Source organism: Vanellus vanellus (assembly GCF_965231255.1).
Source record: "Vanellus vanellus genome assembly, chromosome: 29".
NCBI classification, from domain to species: Eukaryota; Metazoa; Chordata; class Aves; order Charadriiformes; family Charadriidae; genus Vanellus; species Vanellus vanellus.
In genome coordinates, this window is record NC_138934.1 from 1,022,265 (window position 1) to 1,040,222 (window position 17,958).

The 17,958-nt window shown below is 51.1% G+C and overlaps 2 protein-coding genes across 2 annotated transcripts; one reads left to right on the plus strand and one right to left on the minus strand.

Annotated features, from left to right (window-relative positions):
• Nucleotides 1-2,529: 2,529 nt before the first annotated feature.
• Nucleotides 2,530-3,510, minus strand: LOC309682456 (olfactory receptor 14I1-like; the record flags this gene model as incomplete). Its single annotated transcript, XM_082496547.1, has 2 exons — nucleotides 2,530-2,850; nucleotides 3,214-3,510. 2 exons carry the CDS (start codon nucleotides 3,508-3,510, stop codon nucleotides 2,530-2,532), a joined length of 618 nt encoding a protein of 205 aa, XP_082352673.1.
• Nucleotides 3,511-15,901: 12,391 nt separating this feature from the next.
• On the plus strand, nucleotides 15,902-16,879 carry LOC309682457 (olfactory receptor 14C36-like; the record flags this gene model as incomplete). Its single annotated transcript, XM_082496548.1, has 1 exon — nucleotides 15,902-16,879. The coding sequence occupies one exon, from the start codon at nucleotides 15,902-15,904 to the stop codon at nucleotides 16,877-16,879; it is 978 nt and encodes a 325-aa protein (XP_082352674.1).
• Between the last annotated feature and the right edge of the window lie 1,079 nt (nucleotides 16,880-17,958).

Here is a 17,958-nt window from a genome sequence, read left to right on the forward strand (position 1 = left end):
CAATGCCCTAACGAGCTATTTATGTTTCTGTAATTGTCTTCAAGTCTCCAAGGCTTGTACAGCTAATTGGACCTGTTTCATGGTGTAGTTAAGGAAGAAGATTTCAAAGTGCACCTAATAAAAATTATTTGTTTTTTTTAAAAGTTTTTTTTTACTACATTTCAGTTTAAAGAAGAGGTGACAGAAGCATTGTCCAAGTGATATAGATGCAGAGTGTTTCCTTGGGAGATCTGGGCTGCTAGGAAAAGCAGGTCCTTGAGGTCTGACACTGGGTGGACAACTTTGCTCGTCACCATTCCTGTCATTGGCCACCTGAGACTTACATCACTCTTCCTTGCATCAGCCTTCTCCACTCATCTCTGCAGCTGGATGTTATAGCTCCATTGCTCCATCTCTCCTACCTGCTCTCCTTAGAGAACGGGCTGCACACAGGCCCCGAAGAATTTTTCCTATTTGTAAGGACAGAAAACTCAAGCATGATCAGTTTTCCAAAACAGTAAAACACACTCTGTAGCTAAGTAGTGCCACGAACAAACTGCCTCTAGTGAGTTTGCCTCTCTACAAGGTATAATCTCATCACAAATGTTTTAGATAGGCAGATACGAAAAGATAGACAGGAACACAGGTAAAGAAGTGGCTAAAGAGACCATTAGACTGCTGAAAGACAGGCAAGTCTAACTACCTGAAGCTCAATGCAGCAGCATAGGTGCGAGGTATTGGAATGAACCAAGATTAAGGGGAGGAGAAAAGTGGAGAACCATGGAATGGGCCTTTGTCTAGACAGTCTGCATATGAAAAGGTGATTTTAGAAATGGTCCTTGTGTCAGGACAGGTGAAAATACATGAAAGATTAGAGAAACTAAAGACAGGTATCACAGGTAGAATAGCGGTAATGAAGTTGCCCTGGAAGATCGATATTTCTTTGGAATACCCCTTTGGAAAGACTGTAGGATTGGTAGAGGTCTTTTGTGAGTGAGGACAAGCAATTTTTGCACCAGTCTTTGAAAGAGGGCAAAAGCGCAACCAAGGGAAGCCCAGGCTGCACAAGCTCACTTTGGTGAGGAGTGTGCCATCAATTAGAGTCCTCTTGGGTGACATTTCTGGGCACCCAGAAGAGAAGAACGTGTCCAAGAAACATTAGCATTGACTTAGCAAGGGGAAATCACGCCTTGCCGACCCGATTGCCTTCGTGATGAAGTAAGTGCATCTGTGCCAGAAGGGAGAAGAGTGGATGTCATTTACGTCAGCTTCAGCAAGAGTTTTGGTGTGGTCTCCCTCAATAGTCTTGTACTCAAGTTTGGACATTACAGTCTGGAGGGGTAGACAAAGAGATGGGTAATACACCAGTTGGGTGATCAGGTTGAGAGAGCAGTGCTGAAGGGGCCATACCTTACTTGGAGGCTAGTGGGACATCCTGGGGCATGGTGGGGCAGCACTGGGGACTCCGCTGGGCCCTTTGCAGTTTAAAACCTGTATCTATGACCCGGTGGAGGCAACACAAAAGTGTTTGTCGATCACACTACATTGGGAGGACCATTCCTGTGTCTTAGGGATGCCGTTATGATGCAACCTGGCTGTCAGGAGGACTCTCCTGTCAGGAATTCATTGGATAGAGGAAGGACAAAGGCCAGGTCTTGCAGCTGGGGTAGACTGGCACCCTGCAGCATCAGGGGGAGGGGACTGCCTGGCTGGAGAGCAGCTCTGCGGAAAAGGCCTCGGTCATGCTGGGGGACAGGAAGCAAAACATGACCCAGCAGTGATGCACACAATCCAGGCTGAGCTGGTCCCAAAGGTGGCCAGCAGTGTCCTGGAGTGTTTAAACATGAGCCTTGCGAAAAGAGTGAGGGAAGTGATTTACCCCCCCACGCTCATCACTTGTTAGGCCACCTGTACACTATGGTGTCAATTTTTGGGTCCCCAGTTCAAGTGTGCTGGGTCTGGCTGGGATGGGGTTCCCTGTCGTTGTAGCAGCCCTTATGGTGGCTTGCATAGCATCTAGGTCTTCTCTGTTTCCCACTCTTTTTCCAAGCAGTAATTTACAGGTAGAGTGGAGTCAGCCCCCGAGATGAGAGGTACACACGGCACGAGGAAAAGGAGGTCCCTGGCACCCTGTGTCCCCTGTTCTTCTCTCCTGGAGATCCTGAGGGATCTGCGCCCCCACCTATGTCATCACCTCTCCCCAGACCAGCACAAGAGCACCAACCCTGCAGGTCCTAAGGAAGCTTCTGCTACCACACTAACAGAGAGGCCTGCCCTGAGTTGGTGCAGCAGAAAGGTGTTTTCATTCCCCATTCATTCCTGCCCCTTCGAGGATGGATCTAAGACAAAGAAGTGGGGGGTTCATTTATTTTGCCTAAATACACAGAGAGCATGGCTGGCTCCTCATTGAGACAAAATCTCTGTGCCACACAGGGTGGCTGGAGACTGAAGTAGGTAGGAAAGAATAATGGAATTCCTTTGTAGACCACATCACCACAAATGGAAAAAAGCCAAGGAAAAATATAACAAAGGGAAAAGAGTCTTTCCCTGTCATCGCATACACTGGGATTCATTTGCAGAGAATATGTGACAGTGTATGGCTGCTGAAAAGTGCCCAAAGAGGTTCCTCAGGGCATCCTTGACCTCCTGGTTCCTCATGCTGTAGATGAGGGGGTTCAATGCTGGAGGCGCCACTGAGTACAGAGCTGCAACCACCAGGTCGAGGGATGGGGAAGAGATGGAGGGGGGCTTCAGGTAGGCAAACATGGCAGTGCTGATAAACAGGGAGATGACGGCCAGGTGAGGGAGGCACGTGGAAAAGGCTTTGCGCTGTCCCTGCTCAGAGGGGATCCTCAGCACAGCCCTGAAGATCTGCACATAGGACAGCACAATGAAAACAAAGCACACAAATGCAACTAAGAGGCCAAAAAAAACAAGCCCCGCTTCTCTGAGGTAGTCTGAGTTTGAGCAGGAGAGCTTGAGGATGTGGGGGATTTCACAGAAGAATTGGTTGATGGCATTGCCTTGGCAGAGTGGTATGGAAAATGTATGGAGTGTGTGGAGCAAAGCATTGAGAAAGCCACTGCCCCAGGCAGCTACTGCCATGCGGACACAAGCTCTGCTGCCCAGCAGGATCCCGTAGTGCAGGGGTTTGCAGATGGCAACGTAGCGGTCGTAGGCCATCACAGTAAGAAGATAAAACTCTGCTGCAGCACAGAAGAAAAAGAAAAAGACCTGTGCAGCACATCCTGCATAGGAGATGTCCTTGGTGTCCCAGAGGGAATTGAGCATGGCTTTGGGGACAGTGGTGGAGATGGAGCCAAGATCAAGAAAAGAGAGGTTGAGGAGGAAGAAGTACATGGGGGTATGGAGGAGGCAGTGGTCACAGGCGATGGCGGTGATAATGAGGCCATTTGCCAGGAGGGCAGCCAGGTAGATGGCCAGGAAGAGCCAGAAGTGCATGAGCTGCAGCTCCCTCGTGTCTGCAAATGGCAGGAGGAGGAACTCGCTGATGGAACTGCCGTTGGACATTTGCTGCCTCTCTTCATGGAACACTGTCCAAAGAAGAAAAGACAGGGACAAGTTAGGGTAGACTGCTCTGACCAAAACCTGTTCCATATCTCATGGAAACCCAACAAAGTGCCTCTCCTGCTCACAAGACCTTTGTGCAGCTCCTTGGCTCGAGCGCTGGCTGGTGCTGGTTGAAGGTGCCACAGGGAGCAGGGGCATCTGCTGTGGGCTCTGCAGGAGTCAGTCCCACCCTACGGCAATAGGTAAATAGGAACGCTGGGTGATCTCAGGTTAAATCCACACGAGACATCAAAGAGCTTTTCAGCATTGTCACTAAAAGTTCACCTGACTGCAGAGCACAGCGAAGGGGATTTCTGTGTTGTTTATTCTCTTCTAGTTGCCCCAGCACACCTGAGGAGTTTTTAAAGGCAGCAATACCTGGCATTTCTGCTGCACTTCAAGTGCTGCACCTGAAGAGGATCTCAGCTCTCCCCTCCCAGCCGGGGACACAGAGGGCCAACCAGCAGCATTGCCATGGCACTAGACACTGAGGTGTCTTCCTCACGGGACTCTTGGAAAAGGCAGAGATGTCATGAGAAAGCTGTGCCCTTCTGGAGGACAGCCTGCAGCCCAGCTGGACCACACTGGGAAAGAACTGGCCATCTGAAAGATGGGGTTTCCTGAAGGGAGGCTCACATCTTTTCCAGCCCCACACACAGCAGCGCCCAGCATCCCCAGAAAGGTGGGGACAAAGGCAGCAGGGACTGGGGGAAACGTGCAGAAAGGCCCCAGTGCTCCTGCTGAGGGAGGCAGAACATGGAAAGACAGACCAGCACTGGAGATTTTCTCCTCACTGGGGCTCCAGCTGCAGAGGAAGTGACTCAGGCTGAAACCGTGGGGCCTTGAGGGCAGAGGCTCTGCTGGGTGGGAGAGGAGACCGGAGGGGTTGTGCTGGGGAAGGTCCCTGCAGCACAGGGGATGGTGGGGAGCTGCCCAAATGCCCCTCCCACAGCATTTCTGGGAGTAGCTCCCTCTCCCTGCCTGCCCACGTCTCTGCTGCCTGGAGCCGTCCCTGATAGGAGCTGCTGCTTCTCTCGCCCCACATCTCCTACCTGTGAGAGCTCACAGAGCCCATCCCACCCACGGCATGCCCAGCTCTGCCCTGCAGACCCCTCCTGGCAGCTGGGCACTGCCCAGGGACATCTCTGGGTGTGCAGGGGCTCAGGAGAAATAAATTCCCATCTCACACTGCCCACCGAGTCCACCAAGAGTGAAGATTCAAAGCACAGACTCCTTCCCTTTCAGGTAACCCTCACCTTGACTTTCCTCTTCAGAGATGCCCCAAGGCTAATCTGGAGCTTTGAGCAGCCCTGACCCACACGGCACCCTCTCGACAGCACAAGGACCTTGTCTGGAAGGGGGTCGCTCCTTCCACCCACAGCTTCTACCCACAGCTCCATGGGGAGCTCCCCGGGCAGGCAGAGTGCTGACCCTGGCAGGCGGCACAGTCCCTGCCCCGGCACACCGCTCGGAAGGACAGCCCTGGGCACCTGTGGCTACACACCCACCTTCCTTCTCCACCCCTCAAGCCATCCCCGGGAGAAGGCAGCCATCGTGCCCTGTCCCTCTGATGGTGCCGCAGGGAAGCCCTGCTCTGGAGCACGTCCTCCTTCTCCACACCAGAAAAAACAGGAAAGCTCCTATCAGTCATGGAACCTATCAGCCCTAGAAGATCCCTGCAGGATATGCATCTGCATTTCCTGGCTGCCAGAGACTTACCGTGACAGAAGTTGTGACAATTTCGCTGTGAACAAGCTCAGAACTGTCCTCCCACTCACGGCTGCATTCAACCTCCCTCTGCTTTATTCATCTCACTGCCTGCGGGCAGTGCCCTCAGCCCTGCTGCGCTGTGCAGAGGAGCTGCTCCTGGGCAGAGCTGTCTCTCTGCAGCGCTGCCCGCTTGCCAGGAGCTCCCTCCGGCCCAGCAGCCCGGCCCAGCTCAGCAGCAGAGGACCAGCCCAAGGCAGCACTTGCTCTGCCCCCTCTGGGCTCCCTCCAGCTGTCCCTGGGGCTTCAGGGGAACCTGCTGGGAGACAGGCTGAAGCAATCACCCACGTTCCCTCCCTCAGCTGGGGAGAGACACATCCAGCAGTGTCATTTCTCTTACCAGAGACAGAGTTTGGCATAAGTGCCTTTTCTTGTCCCATCATTAGACATGACACACAGAAAGTTACAGGCAGGGATCTCCTTTACCCCTGCTGAGAGAAGGGATGCAGCTGAGTCAATGGAGGCATCTCATCCTGGGTTTGTATTTCTGGGGCTCAAAGGGGAGTCAGCTACCTTCCATGTCTGCCACAGACCTACAGGAGGTGGGATTCCTCTTGCCTCACCTCAGGTGTGCACAAAATAAGCACCTGCTCGTGAGCTCGTTTCCTGTGCTCTTATACGAATCACTGGAGATGGAGGCCAGGAGCGAGGCGTTCAGATGCAAATGTCTGCTGAAGGTGAGATGCCAGAGGTGATCCAAGATATGGGCAGGTACCTGCAAACTCAAAGGGAGCAGATCCTAGAGACAGGGCAACAACTGTGGGCAACCTCTTGGAGGCTGCCGGGAATTTCCTTTGGCGAACTGAAATGACAGCAGATGGCCAAAGTAAGGGCAAATGTCTCTGTCCCTGCTGACTATGTTCAGGTGTGGCCCATAGAGGTATTAATCTGAATGACTGATGTGCCCTAAGGACAGCTCAGTCTCTCTCTTCTCCTTCTGCTGGATTGACTAGATCGCCACTGACTACATTGGCAGTTTTTTCATGTTCATTCCCACATTGCCTTATAGAATTCAGAGTATCTACTCAATTTTATGTTCAAATCCAAGCTCACAGAGCTACATGAGAAGCCAGGACTTGCAGGAACAGCACAGGACCTACAGGAAAGCACTTCCCATTCAGAGCAGGTGTGTGACAAACACCCCAGATGGCACCACAAGGAGTGTGATTTGCTGCCTGTGTGCCACTGACTGATACCCTCAGTCAGAAGCATCAATCATCTTTTGCCACGGAAGAGGCAAGGTCTGTCCCTTATCTACCCAATAGTTGCAGGCATTGCGTGAACATGTAGCACATCACACTGTAGTCTTTACTCACACCCATGATGATACAGTCAAGGAGCACACCAATCATTTTCTCAATATGCCTGGATAATACCTTGTCTTCAAGGAAAGCATCCTTCAAGCACAGCCATCATCCTTATAAAGACTCAATTGAAAATGGAAAAGGAATGCAATGGGAACCAAGATGAGCTGTTGCTACTTCAAGTACAGTTAAAAGGAAACAGAGAGAATGTGGGACCACTGCCGAATTTTGTAAGTGTAGGTGTAGATACATCTGAGATAGTCTGTGACTTCTTTGCCTCTGTTACCACCAGCAAGGTCTGCCAGGCCTTTGTGCTTTGAGGCAGGAATCGAGGGGAACAGCCAGTGTTTCTTTAGCAAACTACACTCACCAGTCTATGGGACTGGAGAGATTGCATCCAAAGGTGCTGGCCAGCAAGGTAAACTCATGTGGATGACTGAGCACAGCCACCACCAGCAGTGGGCATTCCCTATCTGCCAGGCTGAGGCACGCACTCCAGATGGAAACATCTGTATCATGCCTGACTTGCGCAGCACGGGCTTTCCTTCTTGGTGTATTTCTAGGACGAACCTCCTCCTCCTCCGCTTTCACCTGCAGACATCAACTGTTGTCCATTGCTGGTTTCAGACATGGTTTTAAGGATTCGCTGAAGCCATCAGCCATTGTCCCCTTGTTTCTTGCTGACATCTCCATGTCGCAGGTGGAAGTATTTGACATGGTTATGATTTAGCAGGGGTTGAAAATATATTAATGATTTGAGGTAGATCAAGAAGCTGAATTTTAGCAGCACTTAATCATTAACTGTTTTAAAAGTTTACAAAGTGATTCAACAATATAATTGAACAGCGACTTAATTACAGATTCAAAGATGACAAAATTCACACTGACTTAAGGTATCCCAAATCAATACATATGCATATGAATGAAAACACAGATCTCAAATTAATACATATACACATTAAAACAAAAGGCATATGAGCACACACGCACACACACAAACACACACCTCTGGTTGCTCGAATCAAAATCTCCTAGTAGCGGGTGACTCCAGTGAACTGACAGGTACCCCTATTGTCTCTTACATGTGCAAGGACAAATGGAAGAACATTTGTGTCCAGAAAGCTAATGTGTGTATCATAAACATATAGGTGGAGGTGGACGAAAGAGACACTAGTCTATAGTTTAAAATTTCCCTTTACTTGAGTTAAATACTCACACTGCTTCGGCATTCCTCAACGGGCGATAACCGAGACTTGAGAGGGGTTGACTTGCCTTGGCCTTCTAATCCTCGAGGTGTTAGCCTTAGGGGTGTCCCAGCTCAGGGGAGATACTGGCCACGGCCTGCTGTGATCCCAAAGAGCTCAAAGGGTCTTTGCTAGAACTGCTACTTATGGGATCTGAGATAACCAACTTACGTCAGGTAATTTTCCACTCTGGCTCAGCTTGGACAATGGAATATTCTGGTGCTTTCCACCTGTTACGCAAGCCAAGAACCTGCTAGATCTTGGGGTCTGGTATCCCCCCCTCTGTGGCCATGATCCATGTATTCTCAGGAATGATCATTTGTAATTATTATCTTAAGTTGCTAAACCACTATCCATCATATTTGAGAAGTCGTGGCAGCCTGGTGAGGTTCCTGCCAACTGGGAATAGTATAAAGGGTGCTGAGAAGAGGAGGGTAACCACTTTTTCTGGCTGTGCTCGTGCTCATAAATCCCAGGATGTTGTTGGTCTTCTTTGCTGTTGCGTGATATTTTGCCTAATGAAACTTGAGGCCCACTGGAGCCATTTCCACAGAGCTGTTGCCCAGCCATGCAGCCCCTGGCCTCTGTCACTGCAGCCTGTAATTCCCCTGCTCAGTCCTTGGGTCTTTTTAGATGTATGCAAGATTTGCTTTTCGCTTTCTCCAGTCATGATGACCTTCCAAAATGTATTAGAGTAGCCTGGCTATGACGTCAGTCTAATCTCTCAACGTCCTTGGCTTCATCCTGTCTGGTGCCATGGACTACTAAGGGTTCACCTTAGCTATGTAGCCCCTGACTTGGTCTCCATCTACTGCTGGATTTTGCCTCTTAGGCGCGTGGAGCTGGGAGACCTTGCTGTTGAGGACAAAGGCCAAGAGTACCTCAGACTTATCTATACCTACTCTTACTAAATTCAGCACCGGCCACGCAAATGTCTTCATTTCGTCTTTAACTGTCCCTGAAGTAAGAACAGCTCATCGCTGTGCTCTTGAACTCCCTTGCACGTGGGAGCTCTGGCTTTTCTAAAACCAACTGTAATTCTGAGTTCCTCCTTTGTTTTAATCCTTGCATCCACATCTTGTATGATTCTTTTTTCTCTGTGGAGCTTCCCCATGAGTTTCCCATTTCCTCAAGCTTCCCTCCTGAGGGCTCTGAGTGTTCTGACTAGTGGTATGGACAGCCTTGTGCTTGAAACACACTGCCTTTGAAGGCCAGTGGTACTGACTTCTGCTGCCCTTCTGTGCTGCTCACATGGCTTCCCCCACTGAAAGTCGCGAGACTCAGACAAAGTCAGCTCCTCTGAGGTCTAGCATCTGTGCTCTTCTTTTCACCTTCCCATTGGGAGGAGAGACCTTGCTCTTTCATGGTCACAACAGCCAAGGCTGACATCGGTTTTCACATCCATGTCCTGATCTTCCATCTTTGAGAGTAACAGGTGCATATGAGTGTAATTGTTGTTGACCAATCTGGCAGCTGTGCTATAAAGACCTGTGTCCCCAGTTGTGTCTTGACCAAGACCCTCCAGAAACCTCCAGGACTGTTTGCGTGCTGCTGTGGTCCCCTCCCAGTGAATGCCACAGTAGTGAAAGTCTGCAGGAGGACTTAGATGGGTTCTTTGTCTCTCACCAAAATGGCACCCTTACCAGTCTCACCCACAAGGGCTCACCCAACTCGTTCATCCCATAAAGGAGCTCCACACATCTAAGCAGCTCCTTCACACTGAGGACACCTCCCTCCTGATCTTTCTAGCCTGTCTCTCCTTATCATCACAGAATCACACAACGATCGGGATTGGAAGGGACCTTTGGAGATCATCAAGCCCAACCCACCTGCCAAAGCAGGTTCACCTAGAGCGGGTTGCACAGGAATGAATCCAGGTGGGTTTTGAATATCTCCAGAGAAAGAGACTCCACACCCTCTCTGGGCAGCCTGTTCCAGTGCTCTGCCACCCTCAAAGTCAAGAAGTTTTTCCTCGTGTTCCAGCTTGTGCCTGTTGCCACTTCTCTTGTCACTGGGCACCACTGAAAAGAATCTGGCACCATCCTCTTGAAGACATCCTCTCGACGACATTCTCTCGGTCTTCTCTTCTCTCGGCTAAACAGACCCAGGTCTCTCAGTCTTTCCTCATCAGAGAGGTGCTCCAGTCCCTTAATCATCTTTGTAGCCCTCCACTGGACTCCCTCCAGTACTTCCCTGTCTTTCTTGAACTGAGGCACCCAGAACTGGACACAGTGCTCCAGATGTGGCCTCACCAGGGCAGAGTAGAGGGGGCAGATGACATCCCTCGACCTGCTGCTGTGCTTTTTAATGAACCCCAGGATGGCATTGGCCTTCTTGGCCACAAGGGCACATTGCTGCCTCATGGTCAACTTGTAGACTCCCAGATCCCCCTCTGCAGAGCTCCTTGTCAGCAGGTGAACCCCTAACCTGTGCTGGTGCATGGAGTTATTCCTCCCCAGGTGCAGGACCCTACACTTGCCCTTGTTGAACTACATTTGGTCCCTCTCCCCAACTCTCCAGCCTGTCTGGGTCTCGCTGAATGGTGGCACAGCCTTCTGGTGTGTCAGCCACTCCTCCCAGTTTTGTGTCACCAGCAAACTTGCTGGGGGTACACTCTGCCCCCTCATCCAGGTCTTTGATGAACATCTTGAACAAGACTAGGCCCAGTACTGACCCCAGGGGAACACCGCTAGCTACAGGCCTCCAACTGGACTCTGCACTGCTGATCAAAACCTTTTGAGCTCTGCAATTTAGACAGTTCTCCATCCACCTCGCTGTCCACTCATCTAACCCACACTTCCTAAGCTTACCTACGAGGATGTTTTAGGAATCAGCGACAAAAGCCTTGCTGAAGCCAAGGTAGATAATGTCCGCTGCTCTCCCCTCATCTACCCAGACAGTTATGCCATCCTAGAAGGCCATGAGGTTGGTCAAGCATGATTTCTCCTAGTGAATCCATGTTGACTGCTCCTGATAAACTTTTCCTCTACATGCTTAGAGATCACATTCAGGGTGAGCTGTTCCATCACCCTTCCAGAGGTGGAGATGAGGCTGACTGGCCTGTAGTTTCTTGTGTCCTTCCTGCCCTTTTTGAAGACTGGAGTGACAATAGCTTTCCTCCAGTCCTCAGGCATCTCTCCTGTTCCCCACGACCTTTCAAAGCTGATGCAGAGTGGCTTCACAATAACATCTGCCATCTCCCTCAACACTCATGGATGCATCCCATAAGAGTCCATGGATTTGTGGGTGTCAGGTTTTCCTTAATGATCTAGAATACAATCCTCCTCAATCAAAGGAGAGTCTTCCTTTGTTGAGGGACTCTTTCCTTCCACCACAGTCTGGGATTCCTGATGGACAGCCTTGGTAGTAAAGACTGAAACAATGAAGGCATTCAGTAACTCCTCCTTCTCTGCATCCTCCATCACAAGGGTACCCACCTCATTCAGCAGCAGGCCCACATTTTCCCTAGTCTTCCTTCTGCTGCCGATGTACTTGAAGAAGCCCTTCCTATTGTCCTTGACATCCTTTCCCAGCTTTAATTCCAAGTGGGCCTGAGCCTTCCTCATTGCATCCCTGTATACTCTGACAACACTCCTATACTCCTCCCAAGTGGCCAGTCCCTTTTTCCACACTCTGTAAACTTCCCAGGTCCAGCAGCACACCTCTCCTCATTTACTCCTCTACCACCTGTGTCAAAAAGTTATCCTCAATGCTCTGCAGAAACCTCCTGGACTGTGCATGCCTGGCTGTGTTGCCTTTCCAGCAACTATCATCAGGGTTGTTGACGTCCCCCAGGAGAACCAGGGCCTGTGATCGTGAGGCTACTTTCAGCTGTAGAAGGCCTCATCGACTTCCTCTTCCTGGTCAGGTGGCCTGTAGTAAACACCCACAACAGTGTCTCCCGTATTAGCCTGAGCCTTAATTGTTACCCATAAGCTCTTGACTCGTTCTTCATCCACCCCTAGGCAGAGCTCAATACATTCCAGTTGCTCTCTCACATGAAGAGCAGCTCCACCACCTCACCTTGCAGGCCTGTCTTGCCTAAAAAGTACATAGCCATCCATGACAGCATTCCAGGCACATGAGCTATCCCACTATGTCTCTGTAATTGCAATGAGATCAATTAAGATCCTAAGTTAAGAATTAAGAACCTAAAGAATTAGGTTCTCACAAAGAAAGCAAACCCTGCTCTCCCCAAGGCCAGAGAGAAACAGAGCTCTACTGTGAAGTCCAAGCAGGTGAGGGCTTTGCTGTCTGTTGTGTCTCTGCTGTCCTGAGGGCCTGTGGTGAAGGAGAAGCTGATCTTGGGAAGGAGGAGAAGATGTTGGAAATGTGCTTAGGTGTGGACATCCTATGATAACAGCACCATAAAAGTCATTGGCCTGATCTGTGATTATATCATTGAGGGAAAATTAAACGATGGGGGAGAGAAGAACCAGGAGAATTTGAGAGTGAGGGAACCAGTGTGGAGACCCTGGTGTGATGCGCTTTGTATTCATGCACTGCCCGGCATCTGCAAGATAGAGAAGGGACAGAGTTTGTGTCCCTGTAGTGGCGACATTCATTCACTGGCCCAAAAGCACTGACTCTGTCTGAGATGCCCTGGGTGGTGCCTGTCACTCAACTGGCCTAAATGGGCATGGGGTGCCTGTATAGGCCCTGTGCTGTCCATGTCAGGTGCATGCCGTTGTGTGCGAGAGCCCCTATTTGGATATTAAATTAAGATTCATCTGCCCTGATTATGTTAGGCAATGGAGGAGTGCACACGAGACAACTGCCATTACACTGTAAGGACATGTGGGAAATATAGCTGATGGTGAAGACAGAGAGAGACACTCGCCTCTTCCTATGGCACATGAATGCATTTGGTCCGTTGAAGACTTCTACTTTTTCCTGGTTTGAGGTAGCCCAGTACTATTTTTCTAGCAGATAAGGTCTGATGTTTATAGGGAATACCAAGGCACAGTATGCAGAGAGGCTCCTGCTTATACCTATTGCTATAACAACCAAGGCCAGCAAACTTTGTTATGTACTGAGTGGGAGGGTTGGAAGCAGAAGAGTGTAAAGGGGTTGGTTGCAGCTGTGGGGAGGATCAGACAGGGCAGGTGACCCAAAAGTGACCAACGGGATATCTCATTGCATCTGCATCATGCTCAGTATAAAAGCTGAGGGATCAAAGGGGTCAGTCTTTCTCTTCAATGGCCGGCATCTGAGGAGGAGTCAGTCACCTGCCTTTGAACCCAATCCACACGTTCCCGAATCCAGTTCTGAAATCCAGTTCCCATCCATCACTGAGTCCAATCTGGGATTTTCCTAGGCCTTCTCTGCAACATGATCTTCATCATGGGAGCTTAATACTGGTTTTGTTTATATTTTTTATATTTCATTATTTTCTTATTGATATTATTATATTTTCTTTTTATTATTAATAGTTCATTAAAAAGATTAAGTTTCTTTTCACCCACAAGTCTCTCATTCTCTCTCCCTTTGCTTCTGGGAAGGATGAGAGAGGTTCAAAGAGAGCATCTGTTGTTCATTTATTGGTGGCTGGCCCAGCCTGAACTTCAAAACTAAATCAAGATTCATCTGCCCTAATTTAGGTTAGATAATGAAGGGATGTGACAACTGCCATTATACTCAAAGGACATCTAGGAAATACCACTGATGGAGAACAGAAAGAGAGAGACTTAATTGTCCCTGTGCTACACGAATACCTTTAGTCAGCTGGATACCTCTATAGGTTCCCATGGACATAAAGAATAGTTACAGGTTGTCCTAAATGTGGGCACCTCAGCAGGGGTAAAGGAAATCCTGCCTGTCGCTGCGTGGATGTCCTGCCTAAAGATGGGACAAGAAAAGGTGATTCTTGGACCTAAATCTGTCTCTGGTAAGAGAAATGACACTGCTGGATGTAAGTGTCTCTCCCCAGCTGAGGGAGGGAACGTGGGTGATTGCTTCAGCCTGTCTCCCAGCAGGTTCCCCTGAAGCCCCAGGGACAGCTGGAGGGAGCCCAGAGGGGGCAGAGCAAGTGCTGCCTTGGGCTGGTCCTCTGCTGCTGAGCTGGGCCGGGCTGCTGGGCCGGAGGGAGCTCCTGGCAAGCGGGCAGCGCTGCAGAGAGACAGCTCTGCCCAGGAGCAGCTCCTCTGCACAGCTCAGCAGGGCTGAGGGCACTGCCCGCAGGCAGTGAGATGAATAAAGCAGAGGGAGGTTGAATGCAGCCGTGAGTGGGAGGACAGTTCTGAGCTTGTTCACAGCGAAATTGTCACAACTTCTGTCACGGTAAGTCTCTGGCAGCCAGGAAATGCAGATGCATATCCTGCAGGGATCTTCTAGGGCTGATAGGTTCCATGACTGATAGGAGCTTTCCTGTTTTTTCTGGTGTGGAGAAGGAGGACGTGCTCCAGAGCAGGGCTTCCCTGCGGCACCATCAGAGGGACAGGGCATGATGGCTGCCTTCTCCCGGGGATGGCTTGAGGGGTGGAGAAGGAAGGTGGGTGTGTAGCCACGGGTGCCCAGGGCTGTCCTTCCGAGCGGTGTGCCGGGGCAGGGACTGTGCCGCCTGCCAGGGTCAGCACTCTGCCTGCCCGGGGAGCTCCCCATGGAGCTGTGGGGAGAAGCTGTGGGTGGAAGGAGCGACCCCCTTCCAGGCGAGGTCCTTGTGCTGTCGAGAGGGTGCCGTGTGGGTCAGGGCTGCTCAAAGCTCCAGATTAGCCTTGGGGCATCTCTGAAGAGGAAAGTCAAGGTGAGGGTTACCTGAAAGGGAAGGAGTCTGTGCTTTGAATCTTCACTCTTGGTGGACTCGGTGGGCAGTGTGAGATGGGAATTTATTTCTCCTGAGCCCCTGCACACCCAGAGATGTCCCTGGGCAGTGCCCAGCTGCCAGGAGGGGTCTGCAGGGCAGAGCTGGGCATGCCGTGGGTGGGATGGGCTCTGTGAGCTCTCACAGGTAGGAGATGTGGGGCGAGAGAAGCAGCAGCTCCTATCAGGGACGGCTCCAGGCAGCAGAGACGTGGGCAGGCAGGGAGAGGGAGCTACTCCCAGAAATGCTGTGGGAGGGGCATTTGGGCAGCTCCCCACCATCCCCTGTGCTGCAGGGACCTTCCCCAGCACAACCCCTCCGGTCTCCTCTCCCACCCAGCAGAGCCTCTGCCCTCAAGGCCCCACGGTTTCAGCCTGAGTCACTTCCTCTGCAGCTGGAGCCCCAGTGAGGAGAAAATCTCCAGTGCTGGTCTGTCTTTCCATGTTCTGCCTCCCTCAGCAGGAGCACTGGGGCCTTTCTGCACGTTTCCCCCAGTCCCTGCTGCCTTTGTCCCCACCTTTCTGGGGATGCTGGGCGCTGCTGTGTGTGGGGCTGGAAAAGATGTGAGCCTCCCTTCAGGAAACCCCATCTTTCAGATGGCCAGTTCTTTCCCAGTGTGGTCCAGCTGGGCTGCAGGCTGTCCTCCAGAAGGGCACAGCTTTCTCATGACATCTCTGCCTTTTCCAAGAGTCCCGTGAGGAAGACACCTCAGTGTCTAGTGCCATGGCAATGCTGCTGGTTGGCCCTCTGTGTCCCCGGCTGGGAGGGGAGAGCTGAGATCCTCTTCAGGTGCAGCACTTGAAGTGCAGCAGAAATGCCAGGTATTGCTGCCTTTAAAAACTCCTCAGGTGTGCTGGGGCAACTAGAAGAGAATAAACAACACAGAAATCCCCTTCGCTGTGCTCTGCAGTCAGGTGAACTTTTAGTGACAATGCTGAAAAGCTCTTTGATGTCTCGTGTGGATTTAACCTGAGATCACCCAGTGTTCCTATTTACCTATTGCCGTAGGGTGGGACTGACTCCTGCAGAGCCCACAGCAGATGCCCCTGCTCCCTGTGGCACCTTCAACCAGCACCAGCCAGCGCTCGAGCCAAGGAGCTGCACAAAGGTCTTGTGAGCAGGAGAGGCACTTTGTTGGGTTTCCATGAGAAATGGAACAGGTTTTGGTCAGAGCAGTCTACCCTAACTTGTCCCTGTCTTTTCTTCTTTGGACAGTGTTCCATGAAGAGAGGCAGCAAATGTCCAACGGCAGTTCCATCAGCGAGTTCCTCCTCCTGCCATTCGCAGACACGCAGGAGCTGCAGCTCATGCACTTCTGGCTCTTCCTGGCCATCTACCTGGCTGCCCTCCTGGCAAACGGCCTCATCATCACCGCCATTTCCTGCGACAACCGCCTCCACACCCCCATGTACTTCTTCCTCCTCAACCTCTCTTTTCTTGATCTTGGCTCCATCTCCACCACTGTCCCCAAAGCCATGCTCAATTCCCTCTGGGACACCAGGGACATCTCCTATGCAGGATGTGCTGCACAGGTCTTCCTGTTTGCCTTTTTCATTTCAGCAGAGTTTTATCTTCTTACTGTGATGGCTTACGACCGCTACGTTGCCATCTGCAAACCCCTGCGCTACGGGACCCTGCTGGGCAGCAGAGCTTGTGTCCGCATGGCAGCAGCTGCCTGGGGCAGTGGCTTTCTCAATGCTTTGCTCCACACACTCTGTACATTTTCCATACCACTCTGCCAAGGCAATGCCATCAACCAGTTCTTCTGTGAAATCCCCCACATCCTCAAGCTCTCCTGCTCAAACTCATACTACCTCAGAGAAGCGGGGCTTGTTTTCTTTGGCCTCTTAGTTGTATTTGTGTGTTTTGTGTTCATTGTGCTGTCCTATGTGCAGATCTTCAGGACTGTGCTGAGGATCCCCTCTGAGCAGGGACAGCGCAAAGCCTTTTCCACGTGCCTCCCTCACCTGGCCATCGTCTCCCTGTTTATCAGCACTGCCATGTTTGCCTACCTGAAGCCCCCCTCCATCTCTTCCCCATCCCTCGACCTGGTGGTTGCAGCTCTGTACTCAGTGGCGCCTCCAGCTTTGAACCCCCTCATCTACAGCATGAGGAACCAGGAGGTCAAGGATGCCCTGAGGAACCTCTTTGGGCACTTTTCAGCAGCCATACACTGTCACATATTCTCTGCAAATGAATCCCAGTGTATGCGATGACAGGGAAAGACTCTTTTCCCTTTGTTATATTTTTCCTTGGCATTTTTCCATTTGTGGTGATGTGGTCTACAAAGGAATTCCATTATTCTTTCCTACCTACTTCAGTCTCCAGCCACCCTGTGTGGCACAGAGATTTTGTCTCAATGAGGAGCCAGCCATGCTCTCTGTGTATTTAGGCAAAATAAATGAACCCCCCACTTCTTTGTCTTAGATCCATCCTCGAAGGGGCAGGAATGAATGGGGAATGAAAACACCTTTCTGCTGCACCAACTCAGGGCAGGCCTCTCTGTTAGTGTGGTAGCAGAAGCTTCCTTAGGACCTGCAGGGTTGGTGCTCTTGTGCTGGTCTGGGGAGAGGTGATGACATAGGTGGGGGCGCAGATCCCTCAGGATCTCCAGGAGAGAAGAACAGGGGACACAGGGTGCCAGGGACCTCCTTTTCCTCGTGCCGTGTGTGCCTCTCATCTCGGGGGCTGACTCCACTCTACCTGTAAATTACTGCTTGGAAAAAGAGTGGGAAACAGAGAAGACCTAGGTGCTATGCAAGCCACCATAAGGGCTGCTACAACGACAGGGAACCCCATCCCAGCCAGACCCAGCACACTTGAACTGGGGACCCAAAAATTGACACCATAGTGTACAGGTGGCCTAACAAGTGATGAGCGTGGGGGGGTAAATCACTTCCCTCACTCTTTTCGCAAGGCTCATGTTTAAACACTCCAGGACACTGCTGGCCACCTTTGGGACCAGCTCAGCCTGGATTGTGTGCATCACTGCTGGGTCATGTTTTGCTTCCTGTCCCCCAGCATGACCGAGGCCTTTTCCGCAGAGCTGCTCTCCAGCCAGGCAGTCCCCTCCCCCTGATGCTGCAGGGTGCCAGTCTACCCCAGCTGCAAGACCTGGCCTTTGTCCTTCCTCTATCCAATGAATTCCTGACAGGAGAGTCCTCCTGACAGCCAGGTTGCATCATAACGGCATCCCTAAGACACAGGAATGGTCCTCCCAATGTAGTGTGATCGACAAACACTTTTGTGTTGCCTCCACCGGGTCATAGATACAGGTTTTAAACTGCAAAGGGCC